Source organism: Anopheles nili, chromosome 3 (assembly GCF_943737925.1).
Source record: "Anopheles nili chromosome 3, idAnoNiliSN_F5_01, whole genome shotgun sequence".
Classification (NCBI taxonomy): Eukaryota; Metazoa; Arthropoda; class Insecta; order Diptera; family Culicidae; genus Anopheles; species Anopheles nili.
The window spans coordinates 74,920,966-74,940,343 of NC_071292.1; the positions used below are offsets into that span (position 1 = coordinate 74,920,966).

The following is a 19,378-nucleotide window of genomic DNA, read 5'->3' on the forward strand; positions in this document are numbered from 1 at the left end:
ATATTAGCCTCTGCGCTCTCGGTGATGGAAATGAAGCTCTTCCGCAGCACGGTACGACGATGAAAGTAGTGGCTGTGGGCTTCGTCTTCGCTGAATCATCAACAAATCAAATGGATCGCAATGAAGCGAAGCGGCTCGGGGGTAGAAAGGATGCCCGAGAGGAGGAATAAATCTCGAAATCGAAAGATATCACAAAACACCGTGCGGGTGTCGCTTCCGGCGGGCGGCTCGCTCTTCCAAGGTGACGAAGGCTCCTTCCCAGGATGGACGTCCTGCGCAAGGAGACGAGCCGGCCCACGGACTATAATTGCCGGGCATTAAGATGTAACGAAAGATGGAGTCAGTTGATAAATAATTTATCAAATTAATTTGGAATTAAGTTTCCCGATTATGATAAACTCTGCCCCGGAGCAGGGCGCCGATGCCGGAGCGATTCCGGTGGTGACCGAAAAGCCAAAATAGCCGCCTTTTTGCATTTCGAATGATGAGCGCGCGATGATGGTGACGATGATAATGAGATTTCAGGCCGCAGAAAGCATCGCTGGCTGGTCCTGTGGCTTGCGTGGCGGTTTTTGTGATTTGAATTTATTATCATCACGCGTCCGCGGCTGGAATCGGGCAGATCGGTGGATGCTGTCACGAAGTTGTCGCGGATGAGTTAGTACTGCCGGTGAAGGCGTTGGTGTTTGATATTGGGGTGTTTCACGCACCACAAGGACCGCTTAGCGGGCGCTTAGTGTGAGCTTCAAGAATGTGCCACATAGGCTCAGGACGGGGTGTGTTAGCGGCTGTGGGTTGAACCTTTTCTTATGTAAAGCTGGAGAGGAACTGACCTGAGCTTGCTCTCCTACCGGTGGGTGGTAATTATGCCGTTTGATAAGGGACAATTATGGTGCCCGATGTCCGTAAATGAGCACTTTAATTGAGTCACTTCATTTGCGGTGGTTTATAGTATTAATTTGCATTTTAAATCCTGCTACGAAGTTCGCATTGCGGTCGAATGTCAACCGGGGCTGATGGGTTGTTGGGTCAAGCAGGTGCTGGAGTTGGGTTTCTTTGGCAAGTTGATCGAGTGATGGCCTTTAAATTGCAGCAAGATATGATAGCAATTACAAAAAAAGCAAAAGAAATTATTTTCCCTGAAATGATAGGAAAATTTGAAAAAAATGTATTAAGTATAAATAGAAATCGTACGTCATTTAAGTAGAATTGACTGATAAAATATGTTTTCAGCTCTTATCAACATGCATATAAATTTGATTCTGTAGAATATTATTGAAAACCATTGCCACAAAACGAACTTTTTGAAAAATGTGATTGAAAATAACGATTTCATGCATGCAATTCACACCAACGGTATGTTGAAATGAATTAAAAAAAACAGTTCCTATTGTTTGAATGGTGAATGAAGTCGTCCATCCTAACCGTTTCTATTCATCACGGTCCGTTTAATGAATGAAACACCACGGAAATCTAGCTCTAGTTGTGGAAATATGCTAAACTATGCTAAGGCTGCATTATCGGCACGTTTCCGGACCCGGTTATACGACAGCTGCGGAATTGTAGGCATCGGTTCACTTGCAAAACTGAACAAACAAACAAGTGCAACATCCACCACATTCCGACACTATTGAAAAACTTCCCGGGCCGTTTGCGATTCCGCGATTCGCCAAAGTCAACGCAACCAGGGTTGCAACGTGCAGCGATGCAACTGCACCGGGCTTGGTCGTAGATGTAGGTGACACCAATTTTCCCGACCCAACAACGGTTGCCTGCTTCTGGCCCTGTTTTCCAGTGAAGTGCAAGTGGGGACCGGATTGAATGAGGTTATTTTGACGGGTGTTTCGAAGAATGGCACGCGGCATGTAACAGCGAGGTACGGGCGTTGGATTTTGGGTAGGTTTGTTGGAGGAAACGAATAGATTCCATCGAAAGGGCGGTGGTTTCTAGCGTGATCCTCATTTATTCTTTTTGCTAGTTTACATGAAAATAGCTTCGTTCAAAATAAAACCATAGGATTTATGTCTTAAAACTTTTGAAAGGCACTTCGATCGCATTTCCAACACCCCCATCGTTTCGGGTGGAACTCTTTTATTCGCAAATTAAATCATTAACCGACTCAATGGGCCATCGGTTGCGTGACTCAGCCGACCACCGCCCACGATTATGATGGATGCATTACAGGGCGTATAGCTCGTGGTGGCGTTGTTTAAATAATAATTTAATCATCGAAATTAAATCATCGGTCATCGGGAAGTGATAGCCTCAGGTGCAATCCCCACTCCATCGATCGGGGGTTAGATCAGGCCACCGCCTAATGGACGAAACGTAATTAGCGAAATGGAATTAGTGCGCATGGGCTGATGCACCGGATTGTGGGCGGAAGCTGAGCCGGCTGATGGGCTACAAATTGTTTTCCTATTGGGTAAGTTAGAGCATTTTTTGTCTGCTTTGCGATTGGGTTCACTTTTTTTTCCCGCAACGCAGCCTCAATGCCAACAATGTGTGTTGTTCATGCGATCGGAGCAGAGGTGTAATTTTTCCAGCGCTCCGAGATAGCATAATCAGTTGATTTAATTCGCGAGTGTGATACGCGGCGGACTAATTTGCTACCGCAACTAATAAATAGGAAGTCTCGTGCACTTATTTAATCATGCTTTGCGGCTGATCGGAAAAAAGTATCAAACTGATTTGCAGGTTTTCCTTGGTTCGCGGGTTAGCTTACAGGTTTACACGTGCTGCATTGTTAGTAGGTGCATTTTTTGTATACATTGCAGGAGGCAATAAAGCGCTCAAAAACTAAAACTGCGTAATCCACCGGAGTGATGCTTTTCGTTGTTAATTTTTTGGGTAATAATTTTTCCAAACATTTCCACCCTTCTTTTTTTGAACATTATCTTTCCCCGGCTCGAGGGCCCATTCCGATGGCTTCCCTTCTAAGTCCGTGTGTGCGTGTGGATTGTCCCAGCAAACCCGTGTTTCCGTGTGCCGCATCATAAGGGTGCTTTGTTTGTTCCCTTGACAACACGCCAACACCGACACAGACACTACGCAACAACAATAGTAGCCGTCTTCCCTTCCGGCCATTAAACCCGGCACTGGCTCTGGTAGTAGCTCCACCAAACGAATGGATGGTAGTGAGGGTTGCAGAGACCCTCCCGAGGGCTCAAAAACGTAGTCGGGCGTGGTTTCCATGGCGACAATGGAATTAAACAACACCGAAACGGCTTGTGCGCGGTGATGGAATGAAAAGTACGCTTCGCCACTCGCACAGGTGTACCAGGTGGGGGTGGAAAATTGTCAAAAACACACACAGCCACACACACATGCACATCAGTGAACGTGCGGGACCCTAGGCGGGAAACAGAAGGCAGAGTGGCAGTCTCCCTGGAAGCGTCCCCCGATGTGGTTGAGCCGGTCGATGACGGAATGGGTCGTGGAAATTCACGACAATTCGGACACAAGTGACCCGAACGTACGTGGGGTGTGAGCGAGTGACAGTTGTCAACCCTTGCGAGGCAAATCGGTAGCTAGAGACACGTGAGTTTGTACCCCACAAAACGGGACGTTGTAATTGTGTGCAGTAAAGTAAACGAGAGCCTTGTAACGCGTGCTGCTTGTGATCCTATCGCAGCAATATTTGGGCGGAAAACGAGCGCCGAAAGAAAAGTGTTTTCCCTCGCGCATGGTGGTCATTCTGCAAAAGGATCGAACGGACAGCTGTGTTTGTGAGAGTGAAGTGACGTTACACTTGTGAAGCGCATTGGCGCTTGCCTAGACGAGTGGAGGTTTTTGTTTGTTTTGGAAGGAATCCCTTCCAGAAGCGAGCGGCCCTTTCCGGACCGGCGGTGTTGATGCGGCTGGAAGGAGCAGTCCTTGATCGAGTGCGAAAACGATTGCCGATGACGTTCGCACGTTACTCAGCGAACTGATCCGGCGGGCGACTGATTAATCCCAGTGCTGCAGGATCAAACGCGAACGCGAGCGTTTCACCCATCGCGGATTGATGCGGAAGGCAAACGGAAGTAATGAAGTGCAATTTTCGCAACCTAACGGTCGCGGGCGGACTCCTGCTGGGCATGGCGAGTGCTCTCGTCCTCGGATACAGCAGCGATCCGCACCTGTTCGAGAATAGAGGTAATTTTTCCGACACCAACCCTGGATGCATCTTTTCCTTTGGCTTTCGATGGGTGGAGAGGATTTGATTGGTTGAAAAAAAAACACACTCACACATAGCCCACGAACGAGACGATCAGGATCACGATGGAATGCAATTTTACGGTCACTTCCTCCGGCATGGTAATGGTTCCTCCGGCTGCTGAGTACGATCGACGATGCGCCTCGGTGCACGGTTCCGGTGTGTGCCAGCGACTTACGTGCCTTTTTGTTTCTCGGCTCACCCATTCGAGCACTCCTTTCCCTGTTTAAGGGCGGGCTGATTGATTGACAAAGATAATTGAAATGCCCAACCGGGAAGCAACGCCTTATGGAAGGATGCTGACTGGTCCCGTGGAGGTGGAAGTGACTAACGACCAGTTTCGTTTTTGCTTCTGCACTCCTTCGTGGCTGCCACGCGAGGAATTTGTTCCTCCAGAACAGGGCCGTGCAAATAAACGGATGACACTGCAGGATGCCACACACATACACATGCGCGCAGCGGAATATGCTAGAGAGATCCTGGCGCGAGTCGCGAGTCAGGACGTCGCGAGGCAAAACAACTTAATTACGCTTGCAAAACAACAACTTAATTGAATTAAGCGTTGTCCACCCAGGGTTGCAGTACCAAAGGGAACGGAATGGCTGTACGAGGATGCAGCGGTATCATCCTGGTGTCCTGTACCGGCAATTGCTACTGCTGCATCCGCATACGATCGTGCTCGAGCCACGGGAACGGCATGGCATTAAGGAGGAAAAATGTGGGCCTGTTTTTTGCACTCCATCGTCGTTGCATTTTCTCGCTCGCTGTCCTTTTGCGGAAGGTAGTTAGCATGCAGTTGTGGATCGTGACTTCTTGCATCCGGGTCGTCCTTTCGAGCGAGCTTTTCGGTCTGTTCGGTTCAACACCGCTCGTTGTGGTGTTACTGAGGGAGAGTTTGAGGGCTGGACAAATGGAGCGTAATAATTTTAGGGAACGGAACCGTAATTGTGCCGTCATAAGCGCGTCCCTAATTCCGGCGCATATTTTGGGGCAGTTGATGGTAAGGGCGTAGCAGCTAGCGTGCGTTTTTACGTGGGGTTTCTTTATGATAATTAGATGCTCGTATTGTTCGAGATATCACTGCACATGTGGAGTGTTGGATTTCGATTGGGTGAGTTCGATTAGGGGATGCTTCCCACAACGTATCAAAAGCATTGCTATGAAAATAAAGCATTATTATGGAGCGTATTTTCTGGAGAAAGTATTCAAACAGGTATTAGCACCAAAGTTGAGTTCTACAGGGGTATCATAATGTCACAACACACCAACTTCACTAAATCATTAGAGGCGGACGTAAAAATGCCTCTTCGGTCCCATAAATTGCCGTTCATATTTAAACACCCCATCTCTCACCCACCCACGTATCGGTAACATCCCGTGACGAAACACCTTTCCCCGCACTCCCTATTTCTTCCTCACCCCATGGCCTCATGACTCACCGACACAGTCACTGGAGGGAACCCTTTCCGTAGCCCATCCGTAACAGATTGTCACAACTTTTGCATCCAGGAAGGCGCATTAGTCATTGGAGGGTTGCCCGCTCATGGGGCCGTAGCGAGGAATGGAGGCGCATTAAAGACGCGTCTGTCCTACGCAAAGCGAGCCCAATTTGGTTCCTAAACAAAACTAAAAGCGTGATTGGACGGGGAAGTTGCACAAACGATCGAACCTCGAGTGTCAAGGAATCGAACCGGGTCCTTTTCCCCACGGGACCCATTCTATCTGTCCTATTGGGCGGTGGGTGAGGCGTATAAAAATGAGTTTTGTTACAGCGCACCCATAAATAAGCCCAACGCAAGGCACGTAAATGTGTGCGCGGGGGTGGAGAGATGAAAAAACTGCAAGACGGTGTGCGTGAACCGAGCCTGATGGCAAGAAATATGCTTTCCCGATGGTCCCAATGGCGGCTCGTCCTCGGATCGCGCCTGGTGGCTGCGAATGAATCAAATGGCAGGGAAAATAGATTTTCGGGTGGGTTTTTCCATCCTCCTTCCTCTCCCAAACTGAGGTGGGCCTGGAAGCCTCGCAAACCGGTAATGGATTGCGTTCGTGCACAAATGGCGACCCCGTTTGCACGTGGCCGGTGTTGCGGAAAGCGGGAAATAAAAGGATACCGGCTCTATGCCGTGGGCTTTGCGTGCCTGGAATGGGCAAAGGATTTGAGGCGCGAATGCGAACGGGTCGGCGTTTTGTCGACTCTTCCTAAATCAAAAGTTCCGCGACTGGCGAATCGCGACGGTTCGTAAGGCCCGTAAAAGGGCCAGAGCGCGTATTAACGCCCACCCTGCTAAGGCTGCCTTAATTTCATTCCAGCCGCCGACTGTCGGGTGATATATTGAATATATGCAAATAGCGCTCCGGGCCTGCGTTTGGTCGGAGTCGTCCCCTGGATCGGGTTTCGAATGGTGCCTCGAATTGGCCGGCGTTTGTGATTAAGCCGCTACAGCGAAGGGCGCATCGAGCCGGAGATGCGCTTCCGGGCAGCCAACCGGAACGGGGCCGTCCGGAATTGTTTGCCACGAAAACCCATAATCGGACCCGAACGGTTCCGGATGACCGTGAGGGCGACATTTGCGGTGATCTATTTGGTCCCTTATTCTCCACTCGGTGGGCTGGATGACTGGTTGGTGCTTGATTCTGGGGTTTGAAAATGAGCGTTATAGATGCTGGCGTGCTTAACTGCCAATGATTGGAAATTAATCGTTCGCTCGTTGATGGTTTGGAGTGGAATTGTTGCCATCTATGCCGCGTGGGTTACGCTCGGAATTGTAGGCGCTTGTCACATGGATGTTTTGGGGGTGAAATTAAATTATTTGGCCTGCGGACCAGCGCTAGGACAAACACTGCTGCAGGAGGCGTTACTGGCTCGATAGAGGTTCGGTAAGAGAGCCGCTGATAGTGCGGTGCAATGCGTTTCTTTTAGGGGAGTGTAATTTACCACCTTTTGCAATGCGTAGCAACCACATTGGACGGCGGTTTCTGCTGTTTAGTTGCCTGTAAAAAAGCTTCAGTAATAAGCGATACGTTGAGCATGGGAATTTCAGATGAAATATGACTTTTCTTGAACAATATTTGTAAGCTTTGTATATGTGATTTGTATAGCTCTACTATTTTGTTACTATTGAAATAAAAAGTCATTTGAAAGTAAGTTACTATTGAAATAAAAAGTCATTTCAATAAAACATAAAATCATATGTTCCTAGAAACAATAAGCCCCAGCATTGTTTCATAAATTCAATGTTTCATATTTCACTTCCAATGGATACTTCGTTCCAACGAAAGAGTTAATATTGCGATGCCGCATGTACAAATGCCTCCCTCAGCATGGCCCCGAGCCACCCTGTGCCAATGTAATGCTCCCCAAACGGGCAGTCATTTTCACCGAGCCGATCCAATTTACAACCGGCGTACAAACACACCCGCCGAAACGACGCCGATTCAACAGTTGTCCATCCGGGAACTCATCAAAGCGCTAATCATTTCGCTGCGGAAGCACAAATGTGGTGAATTTCCCTACCCTGTGCCACCCCAGCTGCAATAATTTGGCGTATGAAAAATAAAGCATAGAGCAACATATAATAAACGCACATCCCGGTATAGTAGACCTGCGGCCGGATGACAATCGCTCCCGCAACAATCGCATTAAGTTCCGGCGGGTGAAACGTCCCGTGCCGTGGAGAGGTGAAGGCGGCCACGGGAAATAAATTAACAGCAAATCTATTTTCCACCCAAAAACGACCCGCAAGTGCGTATGTGTGTGTATGTGTGTGTGTTTGAGGAGAGGGAGGCTTGGACACGTACACTCACGGTTCATGGTTGACGTCGCCCGGGAGCTATCGACCGTTTGCTGCTGCTGCGTATCACTTGTGGAAGATCTGGACAGAGTGGTCTGTTTTGGGGCAGGCTGGCGTTATTATGATGCGTGAATTGAATGCTGGAGCCCTCGTCGTCGGTGGCAAATCGGGCTCGCGAATGGTGGCGATGTTGAACGGCCTCTGGAGGCTCGCGACCTCGCGTTCCGATGGATGGATGCGCTCCCATTTACTGCCACCGGAGGCTAATGATGCCGGTGCCATATCGTGTGACTTTTTAGTGGTCTGATTTTTAGCGAGTCGAGCGTTTCGTTCTGGCCCCGTTCTGGACGTTGGCAGGGGTGACCTTTTCCTGGGATGAGCGATGAGGGTGGTCATGGGTGATGGGACGGACAGGGGTGAACAATGTGTCGGTGTTTTTGGACTCGCCCTGGAGGGTAGAGAAGGACCACTGTCAGCCAGTTTTGCATTTTTCGACGGTTGTGGTTGCGCGCTGGAATTGTTGGGGGAAGGTTTAGTTCGAGTGTGCTCTCTCTCTCTCTCTCGGTCTATTTTCCATCTCTTTCCAACCGCCGAAAAACGTGCCGTGGCAGTTGATTTGCTCGGGAATGCAGCTCATTGAAACTAACAACGCTGGTGCCGGTGCTAAAAAGCGTAACGGCCAATAAGTAGACGTTTTGTGGGATGGATTGTATTTGTTTTTTTTTTGTTTTTGCGTTTTTTTGGTATGCTTGTGGCGCGTGACCACATTTAGGGGTGGTCTGCATGTTGCGGTTCGCGTGTTTAGTTGTTAAAGCGCGCATCCTTCTTTTGAAGCCAATGTGAAGTGCCGACAAAGGATTGTTTTAATTGTTGTACGTTAGGTTTGAAACCGGCCTTAAATCAGACAAATGTTGATTTCTGTTTTGTCGCTATTTTACAGACCTGTTTGTAACTGCTTTTGCATGTGTTAACAGATCTATGTTTTGTCATATTTTTCATGTAATAAAAGCAGTTAAAAGAGTACGATACCCATATGAATTAAAATAAATGAACTGAATCTGGATTTAGCTAGCTTCTCATAAATCTCAAATGAGCTCCTGCCATTTCGCAGCATTGATTAAAAGCATTAATACATGTATTCCTAGTTACACAAAGAGTACTATTGGTGAAGCCTTCAGAAAAGATCCACCCGTTCAGCTGTTTACTTTATCCGTTCTCCCCATCATCGGGAATGCATCCCGTGACACGCTAGCACGAATCCCTATTTCCCGCGAAGCTGCTGGATTGACCGACTAGCCGCCCTATCATCGGTCCGCCAGCTGGTGATCCGATTTTGGATGCTGTTTCAGCTTGCGGCGCACAAAATACACTCGGCCGATTATTATGAGCCATTATTGAGCGATTCGTGAGGGGCCCTCCGAAGGGTGCTTTAGCCACATCCCGTTTGCACGTGGCCAGTGGAGAGACACACGCGCGAACACGGCCACCGACGGTCAGCCAGCTGGTGTGGAAGCTTCTCTGCATCGTTGCACCGCCAAGCGCCGGGGGTCTATTGACAAATTTCGATTCAACGAGCGCTGATCTAATTTTGATGCCTCGGCAACGGATATTAATCCACTCCGTGGGGCGAAAGTGCGAAGGTGCTGGGGATTGAAGCCGTTCGAACGGCGTCATATGGCACCATCATCGGCGGGCAGGATGTCACACAGGTCTGCCGCAGGCAAGCCTCGCGCCTGTAAGCGAACGCGAACCGCTACCGGCTCGAAGGATAGGCCGTGGAAAACCGTCACCAGGTGATGAGTGATGCCGATTTGATATCGATACCGCGACGTGGCAGGAATTTTCCCGAACTGGACAGTGCCGCACGAGTGATGGATTTTATTGGGCGGCACTTAAATCACACTTACCTTTTACCGCGGGAACGGACCCGCTTCGCTTGGGAAGTCGCTTTTCCGGTGTCGTGCCAAAAAAGCAGCAAAGCCCTGCTGCACCGTTGCACAAGCTGCATTATCGTGGGAAATGGGTGAAAGGCCTAGAATGGGATACACAAAAAAACGCACAACAGGAGATGAGTGCTGGTGAGCGTGATGCAAAAAGAGGGAAGGAAAAAATGCTCTATTCTCAAATTTATCGACTCGCTTTCGGCCGTCGATCAATCGAGATCCACGGCCGGATTCTCGGTGGGGTTTTCCACCGCTCGGAGGGGGCCAAAAAGCGATTGAATTTTCACGCGCGAAGAATTACGAGCCGTTTCACGCGTTCCGTGGCTACCGGAACCCATCGGACGGTGCTGCGGTTGATGGAAATTGTGCCGGAAAGCCTGAACGAAACTGCCAAACCCTGGGACCTGGGAGTTCCAGCGATGCGTCAATCCGACCGCGCACGTGAGACGGTGCAAATTCAATCGATTGGCAGATTTTAATCCAAGATAAGTGTTTTATTACAGGCCAAACGAAACGAAGGCAAGAGTGCGTAGGGTGCGCCCTAGCGCTGGAAAGCGTTCTGTGGTGCGCTTTGTGCCACTTGCCCTTCCCTGGGGCAAGTCCATCATCATTTACGCGTGAATGTGTCGCCGGCCGTCCGGGACAGGCCGGAAAATCCATCAACCGAACGCTGGCCGAGGCCGATGATAAATTTTAAGTGTCCATTCCAATGGCGACCGGGAATATGGGGATTTTTCTCATCCCTTCTTCGTCCACTTACGGGGAAGATTGATTTTTGAAGCGAATTATTAATTTAGCGGAAATAAACTAAGCGTTCTGTGTCCTTCTTTTAATGGTGCGATCCAGAAGCGAGATCTTACTGCTAGCAGTGCTGCAATCGGAAGGGACCGTGCTTGTGGGAGATTCGTGTGGTATAAAAATATGGTCCAGCGAGCCCAAGGATGCGACATCGTAATAGGATATTGGATGTAGCGCTGACATTAGACGGAAGTATGTTCAAACCGGCATAATGGAGGTGCAAAAGAGGTTGCCAACCAGTTGGGTTGGTGATGATTGATCGCCACTGGAAGCGATTTGTTCGACGGCTTGTTGCCTGTTGTTGATGTTTCCTGCTTCTAGAAATCGTGCCGATTAAATTCGCTGAGGGTTTAAAGATGGCCGATGGACCACACAGCAACCGGTGCACGTGTTTCGCATAAAGCGCCGGCCCGATTTGGGGTGGTTTTTTCTCACCTCCATTGGCGTTCTCGATTAGAGTCGTGATGAGGAGCGCTCTGAGCCTGCGGGAAGCGTCTAAACTGTGATCGATATCGCGAGTTGTTGCATGTTTATTGCCCGTAACTACGGTTCGATTAATGCGAATCGCAGACCAAACATAAAACCCGCGCATCAAACCACCCCTCTGGGGGGATGGAGTTTGGGGGTTTGCGAAACAAAAAAATCCCATTCTACCCAACCGGCGATGTTGCCGAAGTAACGGAGGGGTTGTTTCGTTCGACATACGTCCCCTCTCGTTACCCCGGGGAACATTTACCCTTTCCATCCCTGCTGGAGGGCTCGTGTGTTTGTTGAATCGATAACCGTGTAAATGCGGAAGTAAATTGATACTACTCTCGCACGCGGGCCACCGAAGCCCATCCCGACGGGGCCGGTTGCTTGGGGTGGATGTTTTTCCAGCACTTCCGGTACCAATCGGGGCTGAGGGCTAGCGCAAGCCATTTAATAAGATCCCTTCAACGGGCTTGGGCCTCATTTCGGGTTGGCGAACGCAATTTCTCATAACTCGCGTTTGGCAGCGGGCGCCTACGCGGGAAACTTTTAGTTTTTCCGACCCTTCCTAGGGGTCGCGAGTGGGTTAGGGAGGAAAGTGTTCCTACGCCGAGGGAGCAGCTGTCCGGACGCGGAAGTTCCCCAGGACGAACGGGAAAGCGGCATTTTCCTGCCTAGTTCAGCGAATCCGGGATTTCGGTTGCGAGTTGCTCGTAAGCGGAAAACTTTCGCATAAACCATCCTCTTTTCCAACCACCCCTACTCCCTTGCGCCCCTTCCTTCGCCTCTTCCCCCATCCCGCTCATTCAACCGAGTTGTTGTTTTCGGGACGATTGTGTTGTGCCGTCGTAAGCAATATGTTTGCTCAGCGAAACCTGCCGGTTTTCTTGCGTCCAGCTAACCGTCAAGCCGTCCGGGCCTTTGTGCGACAATACGCCTCACGCTCCAGGCCACCTCAAACCCTTAAACCACCATTTCGTGCGACTGGAATCCCAGCAACTGGCCACGATCGCATAAATCTTACCGGGTGGAAAATTCGTTGTTCGTCTCCTCCGTTGCATTAATATTATTTTGATTCGATTCGAGCGCTCCTCGGCAATAAATCATGCGTCTGGGGCTGTGGGAGAGTGCTTGCTCGAGAGCGGACTTGACGTGGCGTGTGCGTGTGTGCGTGATTTTTTTTTTGCTACGGTTCCTTGGTACGCCTCACCTACCTACTTGCGCCTCGCACAACCGAATGAATTCGATGGAGGAGGGATGTAAATGGGAATTTTATGAGTTTGTTTACTGGTGCGTGTTTTTCGTGGCTCCGATTTGGTTCGGGACGATTCGCGCGCGGTCAAAAATCGCTAAACAAGTTGTTTTCTGGTTCGCGTCCCGAAACAACACCACCGTATGCGTGGCGCCGCAAACTTCTCGAAAACTGTCAAAAACTGGCTGTCAAGCGTTTTGCATACCTCGCAGGCGTGTACGCTCCGTACACGGCCCACTAACGACGATGACGAAGCCGTGTTTGAAATCGTTTATGGTCTACTAATGGCTATCTACCTCCTTCTCCAACCGTCTGCCCCATCTAGATGGTTACATCATTGGGAACTACCTGCAGGCTACGGATCAGGACATCCGGGACTTCTTCTGGACGGGATCGGGTGATGGGCCGAGCTCGATGCTAAAACCGTTCGAGCGGTTCCCGATCAGCGAGGACGCCATCATCAAGACGGCCACGGTCGTGGCCACGGTATACATTGACCGCAGCTCCGGTCCGAACGGGTACGATGAGCTTTGCATCTTCGACTGCCCACCCGCAACGGCTCGGGACGATGGCATGGACGGGCTGCTGCCGTCCGATGAAGACGAGGACGACCTGTACGGCCACACTGTACACAGCGTCATGCCGACAGACCGCCGGTTCTGGCTGATGACGGTCATTGGCGGTTTGTACGGCCCGCAGGATCACCCAGTGCTTGAGGGCAGACTGGCCAAGCTGTATCGGGTTGCGTTCGCCAGGTAGGTCTCGGAAGGGGTGAATCGGGTTCGGGAAAATCCCCACCACTCGTTCAAGCTCACGGTCGGATTTCCGGTTCCTTTCAACAGGCAGCAGGCGTTACATCTCGGCATCAACGGGAGCAGTGACTCCGCGCGCAACAACACCCTCGACCAGCGGCTGGTGGGCACGAGGCGCACCAAACGTCGAGTGGTGCCCGGAAATCCTGATCCTGTCGCGGCTCAAACCTCCGACGGACCGAAACCCGAACCCAGCCGGATGCTGCTGAATGAAAATGTCATCGCGTACGAGCGAAACCGACGGCGGTGGCGAAGTCGTCGTGGTCGGAAAGCTCCACACAAAAGGGACACCCGGGACGTATTGCCGGTGCCCCCGGTGGTAGAGATCCTTGGAGCGGAGGACTCCACTGGACCCCATGAGGAGGGCAGTGGCGTGGACCAAGAGCCACAGCCTGCGGATTTAGCACGGTACGTAAAGCGCACTCACCGATGTCGGTGTCCTGGCGTCGAGAGCGCACCCTCCCAGCCACCTGCTTTTGTTTGCCGTATGTCCTGTTTCTTTTGTTTTCCACATCCGAGCTCCAGGACTGCATCTAAAAATTCAAAACAACCCAATTGGAGGAGAGAGAGAGAGAGAGAGAGAGAGCGCTCGCTATGGTAGAGCGAAGAAGAATGGAAAACCTAGAAAAAAATGGATCCGACCAGCCTACTTGGAGCGCACCCTCTCGAACGCGTTAGGTCTTTTTTTTTTGCTCTCCCGTTTCCGTTGCGTTGTTCCCCATACATACCCCTCTCGAGCGAATGGCGCCCGTGTAGGCCCTGCCCCTGTGTGAGTGTGTATTTGGTAATCGTTTCAGCAACCCGGAGGACGCACAGGACGCCCCAGCGGCCGACCGGACGGTGGTGAGGCGCAATCACGACAAGGGCGCGTACTCGACCGGGCGCCGGAAAGTGCGGATCTTGATACACAATACCACCCACTTGCGGGAGGAGGATCGATTGCCGTTGGATGAGGCTGGACGGTCGGGGAATGGTGACGGTGCCGGGATGGGGGCAGCGGCCACGGCCACGGCGAAGTAAGTGCGTACTTGTGGTATTTCCATCCAGGCTGGGAGGGTGGGTGGGTGGGTGAGTGGCTTCGAACCGAAAAATATCCTTTTGATCCTGGCATGGAGGGCTTTGTTTGTGTCGTCATTTGCACAGGTTGCTGTTTTGCGACCGCTTGATGCTTGATCCGTGCTGGGTGAGCCTTTTCTTTGGTGCGTTTGTGAAGCCATTGAATCCGGAGCCATAAAAAGTCCGAACCGATGCTGAAGCTCTCTCGTAGTGGAAGTCACTGTGCCTCATATCTTTTCACTACTTGCAGCCATCCGGCGAATCAAACCGAGATCATCTACTCCGTGTTCGTGGGTGGTTTACCCGTGCTGGCGACCACAGCCGCCGAGGACATGAAGCTGATGTCGCAGGATGAAATGGAGCACGTGCTGGAAACGATGGTGTACCTTAAGGCGGACCGTATGTAGCGTGTCCAGCAACTGCCCGCAGGATCTAATGGAATGTCTATTGCAGCGTACCTGAAGGAACCACAGGCGACTCCACTCATACCATCGACGCAGAACGGCAGTGGAAGTGTGATTGCGTTGATCGGTCAGAACACCAGCTTGGTGGTGGTTTCGTGTGTTGCAGCTCTACTTCTTCTGCTGCTGTGTGCTGGTCTTTTCCTGCTGGCTCGTGGCAAGCGGAAGCATGTCGGCGAGCTGAAAAAGTGAGAAAAATCGAATCTAAAAACTTCGTTTGGTAGGATCTGTTATCGATGACTAATGCTACTTGATTCGACTTTGCAGGTTAGAGTCGACGCAGGCACTCGTGATGCCGGGCACGATCACAGAAGAGTTGAATGCCTTGAAGACAGGCGAGAGTCCTTCGCCGTACAACGCACCGGTTTCCGTGGGTCTAACGATGCCGAAGCCATCGCCTACGATCCATTTCCCACTACCGCCAGTCACTCGACCGAGCTCGTCTTCCTCGAGCTACTCATCTGACTCATCGGTGTACTATCCGAAGCGGAAGCTGAAGCACGTCGCAGCAACACTGCACCAGCAGCACGAGTTGCTCGACGAGAAGGCTCCTGCCACCGGTGGGTATCGTCTCGCCAAGCCGTTCCATTTACAGTCGTTACTAGCGAGTGGACCTGGTGGTGCCGAGAACGTGTACGCCTCGGTGCAGAAGCCCAAGAAGGACACGCACAAGCGCCGACGGAAATACTTGGGGGAGAATCGAGTTGGGTCGGTGGAGCCTCGTGGCAGGACACCACCGGGGACAACGCCAACCACCGGCAGCAGCGCTAGTCTGAGCGAGCGGTCATTTGAAGGTCGTCCACCGACACTAGTGCCGGGTCCGTACGGCCAGGACCACGGGACGCTCAACACGGACGTTATCCTGAAGCACTACCTGCGTCGAAAGCCGTTGTTGGGCTGTGCAGAAGGACACGTGGTTCCGGTGGAGGCGCTCAACCGCGATCGAATCCGCGCGCTGGAGCAGTGTGGTGCTGGTGGTGTTGGTGGCGTGTCCCTGGACTCAGGTAGCATCGGTTCGTACCTTAGCATGGCGTCGGTGAAGAGTTTCCCCAGGTGAGAGACCTTAAAGACCTACGAAAGAGATGCCACCATTAAGACACTTCTTCTTGACAGGTGTTTCGTTCCGGAGCCACTGAGTCGCGTGCTGGAACCGGTCACGATGACGCACCTGGATCAGTCGGAGACGTTTGGCGAGGGTTCGAAGTCCACCGGACCGGATACGGCAGGTACTAGTCAATACAACACGGACACCGAAGTACACCTGGCCCGAACGCAGAGTGATGGTGCTGATCCGGGCGTTGTGGGGCCGATCGTTTGGCAGATGCACAAGCAGGAGCTGGAAGGTAAGCATGACCGGGTGACGTCAATTATACATGGTCCTTCCTGAAGACGTCAAATTTTCTTCCCAGAGATGACCAGCCCCATGCGCGATCCCGTGCTAACACGCAATCGCTTCGAAGGCCTATTGGAGGGCGCTATTCAGCTGTATGCGGACGGGCCGGAATGTGAGGAGGAGCAGAAAAACTCCATCCCACTACCCGGAGTGATCCGGCCGGTGGAAAGCCGTGGGAAATCAGCTGTCGTTGTAAGGTAGATTCGGACCCGTGGTCCGAAGGTCGCGCATCTGATGGTCGAAATAGCCCGTGTACTGAGAATTTTTTTCTCACCCACACACAGAGAAACATCCCGCTCGTCTTCGGCCACCATCCGCCCAGTGACGGCCGCTCCGACTCGTAGGCATGGCGGCATTGTACCCATCTCGGATCATCACTGTTCGGCGGCCCTTGGAGGAAACCACCTGCATGGTGCTTGGGGCAGTGGCACACACTCACCTATGGTGCGCCCGATGAGTGCAGGAGCATATCATACACCAATTGGGTTGGAGGTGACAAGGATCACGGCCCCCCAGGAGGTCCTGCAGGCGAGCGAACTGTCGACGGCGCCGCTTCTGCAGAACATCATGCAGGAGCTGAAGCGTTTCCGCCAGGATCAGTAGATTGCCGCCTCGAGGAGCAGTGGGCCGGTTTTATATACGTATTTTGTAGAGCTATACAACCTACTCGTGTTCGCAGTGACCAAGCGGTGTTGGGAGGACTTTTGTTTATTCCGCGAGAGCGTACTAGTCGGCGCACCAAAGCGGACCTTTTTTTATTACGAAAATCTAGCCTCGATGCGATGAAGCGCTTGGGATTTTAAGCAAATATAAACCACCACCGGTGGTACGGTTTTTTCCTTCTCAACTGTGGGTTTCACAGAATTTTATCTCGTTTTTTTTGTCTAACGTAGCACACGTGAGAGCCTTGGATAAAAAATAAGCGTGAATTTTCCGACCCCGAGGGTGGCGAAATTGAATTCAAAATCCTAATATCCGAGCCACCCCAGCCAGAATGCAACGATTCGAGCCCACTCGCGAAGGTGGCATAACGAAAATGCATAAATAGTCGAGCCTCCTGAGGGCTGTCCAGATTTGTCCGAATGAACGAATTATTATCAAATTCGGCCCAAGCAGCCAAGTGCGGTTGGAGCGTGGCAATTTTTCAAAGCATCATAAAAGTCATGTTCGCCGTGGCTCGCACTCGGGCACACGTAATAGCATTTTCCCGATACCGGGTGCTCGTTCTGATCCTGGAGATGCATCCTTCGTTTTGTGGGCCGAAGTATGTGTGTGAAGCGGGCCGGAGGATAATCCTTTTTTTTACGAACAGCCACATTCGAAGCAGCTCCCTTCATTTTATTCGGGTTTTATTTTTATTTTCCTGTTTTTGGTGGTGCGCCTCCATGCTCAGGGCAAACCAACGCCTCTTCACAGGCGAATGGTGTGGACTAGGATGGCGAGATAAAAATGTAAAATAAAAAATGCATTTATGATCTCACTCGAAGCCCGCGTCAAGGTACACTTGTTGCACCCGAACTGTCACCTAGCGTGGGGGGATAAGATTAATGCACCATAAATCAAACGCCAATCGCTCGAATGCACCGAACACCGGTGGAAGAATCGATAGGGCACCGAATTGATACATTTTCAATAACGGTCTGTACAGCTGGACGTTGGATTAGACGCACCAAATCGAATGCCCACCACTGTATCGGGCGTTCGGAACTCGGGTGTGGTCGGCACCGGCATCAAATCGAATTCTATTTCATAATTTATTTCCTTTTAATCCAATAAATCATATCGAGTAATAAATGCTGCACGTTGCTGCGCCATGTTGCTGCTGCTACTGTTGGTGTTGCTGACATGATGCTCCTGGTGGGAAGCGTGTAACCAGGGCGATGGGCCGGTGGTAGCAACAATTTGCTGCACTCGGTCATTTGGGGTTGGATTGGTTGAACCTTCAAACGGCTCAATCTACTATTTGTCCGTAGGGGACCATAGCCCTGAGAGTAGCACAGAGGAAAAGCGCTCCCTGTTCAGCACGGGGTTGGTTTCCCGGGGATGTTTTTCCGGATACATCGCCCCAAGCGAATAGCGGTTGTAGCGGTTGATCTTTTAAGATGTTCCCAAGCATCTGAGAGGAGAAAATCTTGCCAAAGTGCAACCGCTTCTAAGCCCCCCTAGGCTAGGTGCCATTTTTCTTCACTTTTCATCCTCCACAACGAGTTTGTTTTCGAGTTACGTGGCTTGGCGAGTTCTTTAGCGCGAGCGTCTAAAAGCACTGCAACTGCCGGTTGGCTCGAGTGAAAAGTTCCGTGCAGGTGTTACTTACACTTACTTCAAAACGAATCGAAACTTTTCTGTTAAAATCCCCGCTTAACGTCGGAGTGTTCCGTGAACCGGTCGGTGTTGGTGCTGTTGCATCTCTTGGAGGATAGCTGAAAGTGCCTTTTGGTTGCAAATGTCCGAAACATCAGAAGGTGCAGACGGTGTAATCATGCGAGAAATCATAAAACCCCGAAACACCGAAGTGCAGCCCCAACACCGCTCAACAAGTTTCCAGCCAAACGGAATTAAAACTATCCCATTCACCGGTGCAAGTGCTGTTTGCTGCGGTTGTGCTCGTGTTGGTAATCCGCACGAAGGGATCGGCTTAATCGAATCTTAATGCTGGAGGATGCAAAGGGCAGCCAGGAGGTGTCGGCATCCTAGCAGGATTAGAATTTCGTATTCCGCACGCATCCGACTGCTGGCAATCATCGATTGGACGTTCACACGACGGAGAGGGATGTCCTTCAAGAAAGTGAGCTTCTGTATAGCTAGTCCGTTTGCGTCATTTACAGTACATGGTTCGTTCCTCGCCGTAGTTATTAGCCGTCGTTATACGAACGGACTGCTAGCAATTGGTTTGATTTGTTGCCACTCGCAGTAATATTCCGTTCATAAATTTCTTGCCAACTCTTGATACTCAATAGTGCGTCACCGACGCCGGGTTTCGATTCGATTGGAAATTAAAGAAACCCCGTACTCTACATGTTTGGTATGTATGCGAATCCCATTCACAATTGAATTCGACCGTCTCGGCATGAGACATGGTCCTTTAGGGAGTTTGTCGTCTGAAGCTGCGTTGCAGAATGCTTCGAACACAGTTCTGGGGATTGGTGAGATTACGAAAAACGAATCAATCCCGCTCGCATATCCCGCAGTACCTCTTCTTG

General features: G+C 50.9%; 1 protein-coding gene across 1 annotated transcript; it reads left to right on the forward strand.

Moving 5' to 3' along the window:
• The first annotated feature begins 4,028 nt into the window (after positions 1–4,028).
• LOC128725073 (uncharacterized) lies at positions 4,029–16,781 on the forward strand. Its single transcript, XM_053818792.1, has 10 exons — positions 4,029–4,137; positions 12,782–13,211; positions 13,299–13,676; positions 14,066–14,284; positions 14,575–14,723; positions 14,778–14,973; positions 15,053–15,838; positions 15,899–16,128; positions 16,195–16,375; positions 16,463–16,781. Exons 1-10 carry the CDS (start codon positions 4,029–4,031, stop codon positions 16,779–16,781), a joined length of 2,997 nt encoding a protein of 998 aa, XP_053674767.1.
• Positions 16,782–19,378: the final 2,597 nt, after the last annotated feature.

Coding starts and splice junctions, on each gene's coding strand:
- LOC128725073 (XM_053818792.1), top strand. CDS start 4,029: ATGAAGTGCAATTTTCGCAACCTAACGGTCGCGGGCGGACTCCTGCTG. Junction 15,839..15,898: donor TCGGTGAAGAGTTTCCCCAG/GTGAGAGACCTT, acceptor TCTTCTTGACAG/GTGTTTCGTTCCGGAGCCAC. Junction 16,129..16,194: donor GCACAAGCAGGAGCTGGAAG/GTAAGCATGACC, acceptor TTTTCTTCCCAG/AGATGACCAGCCCCATGCGC.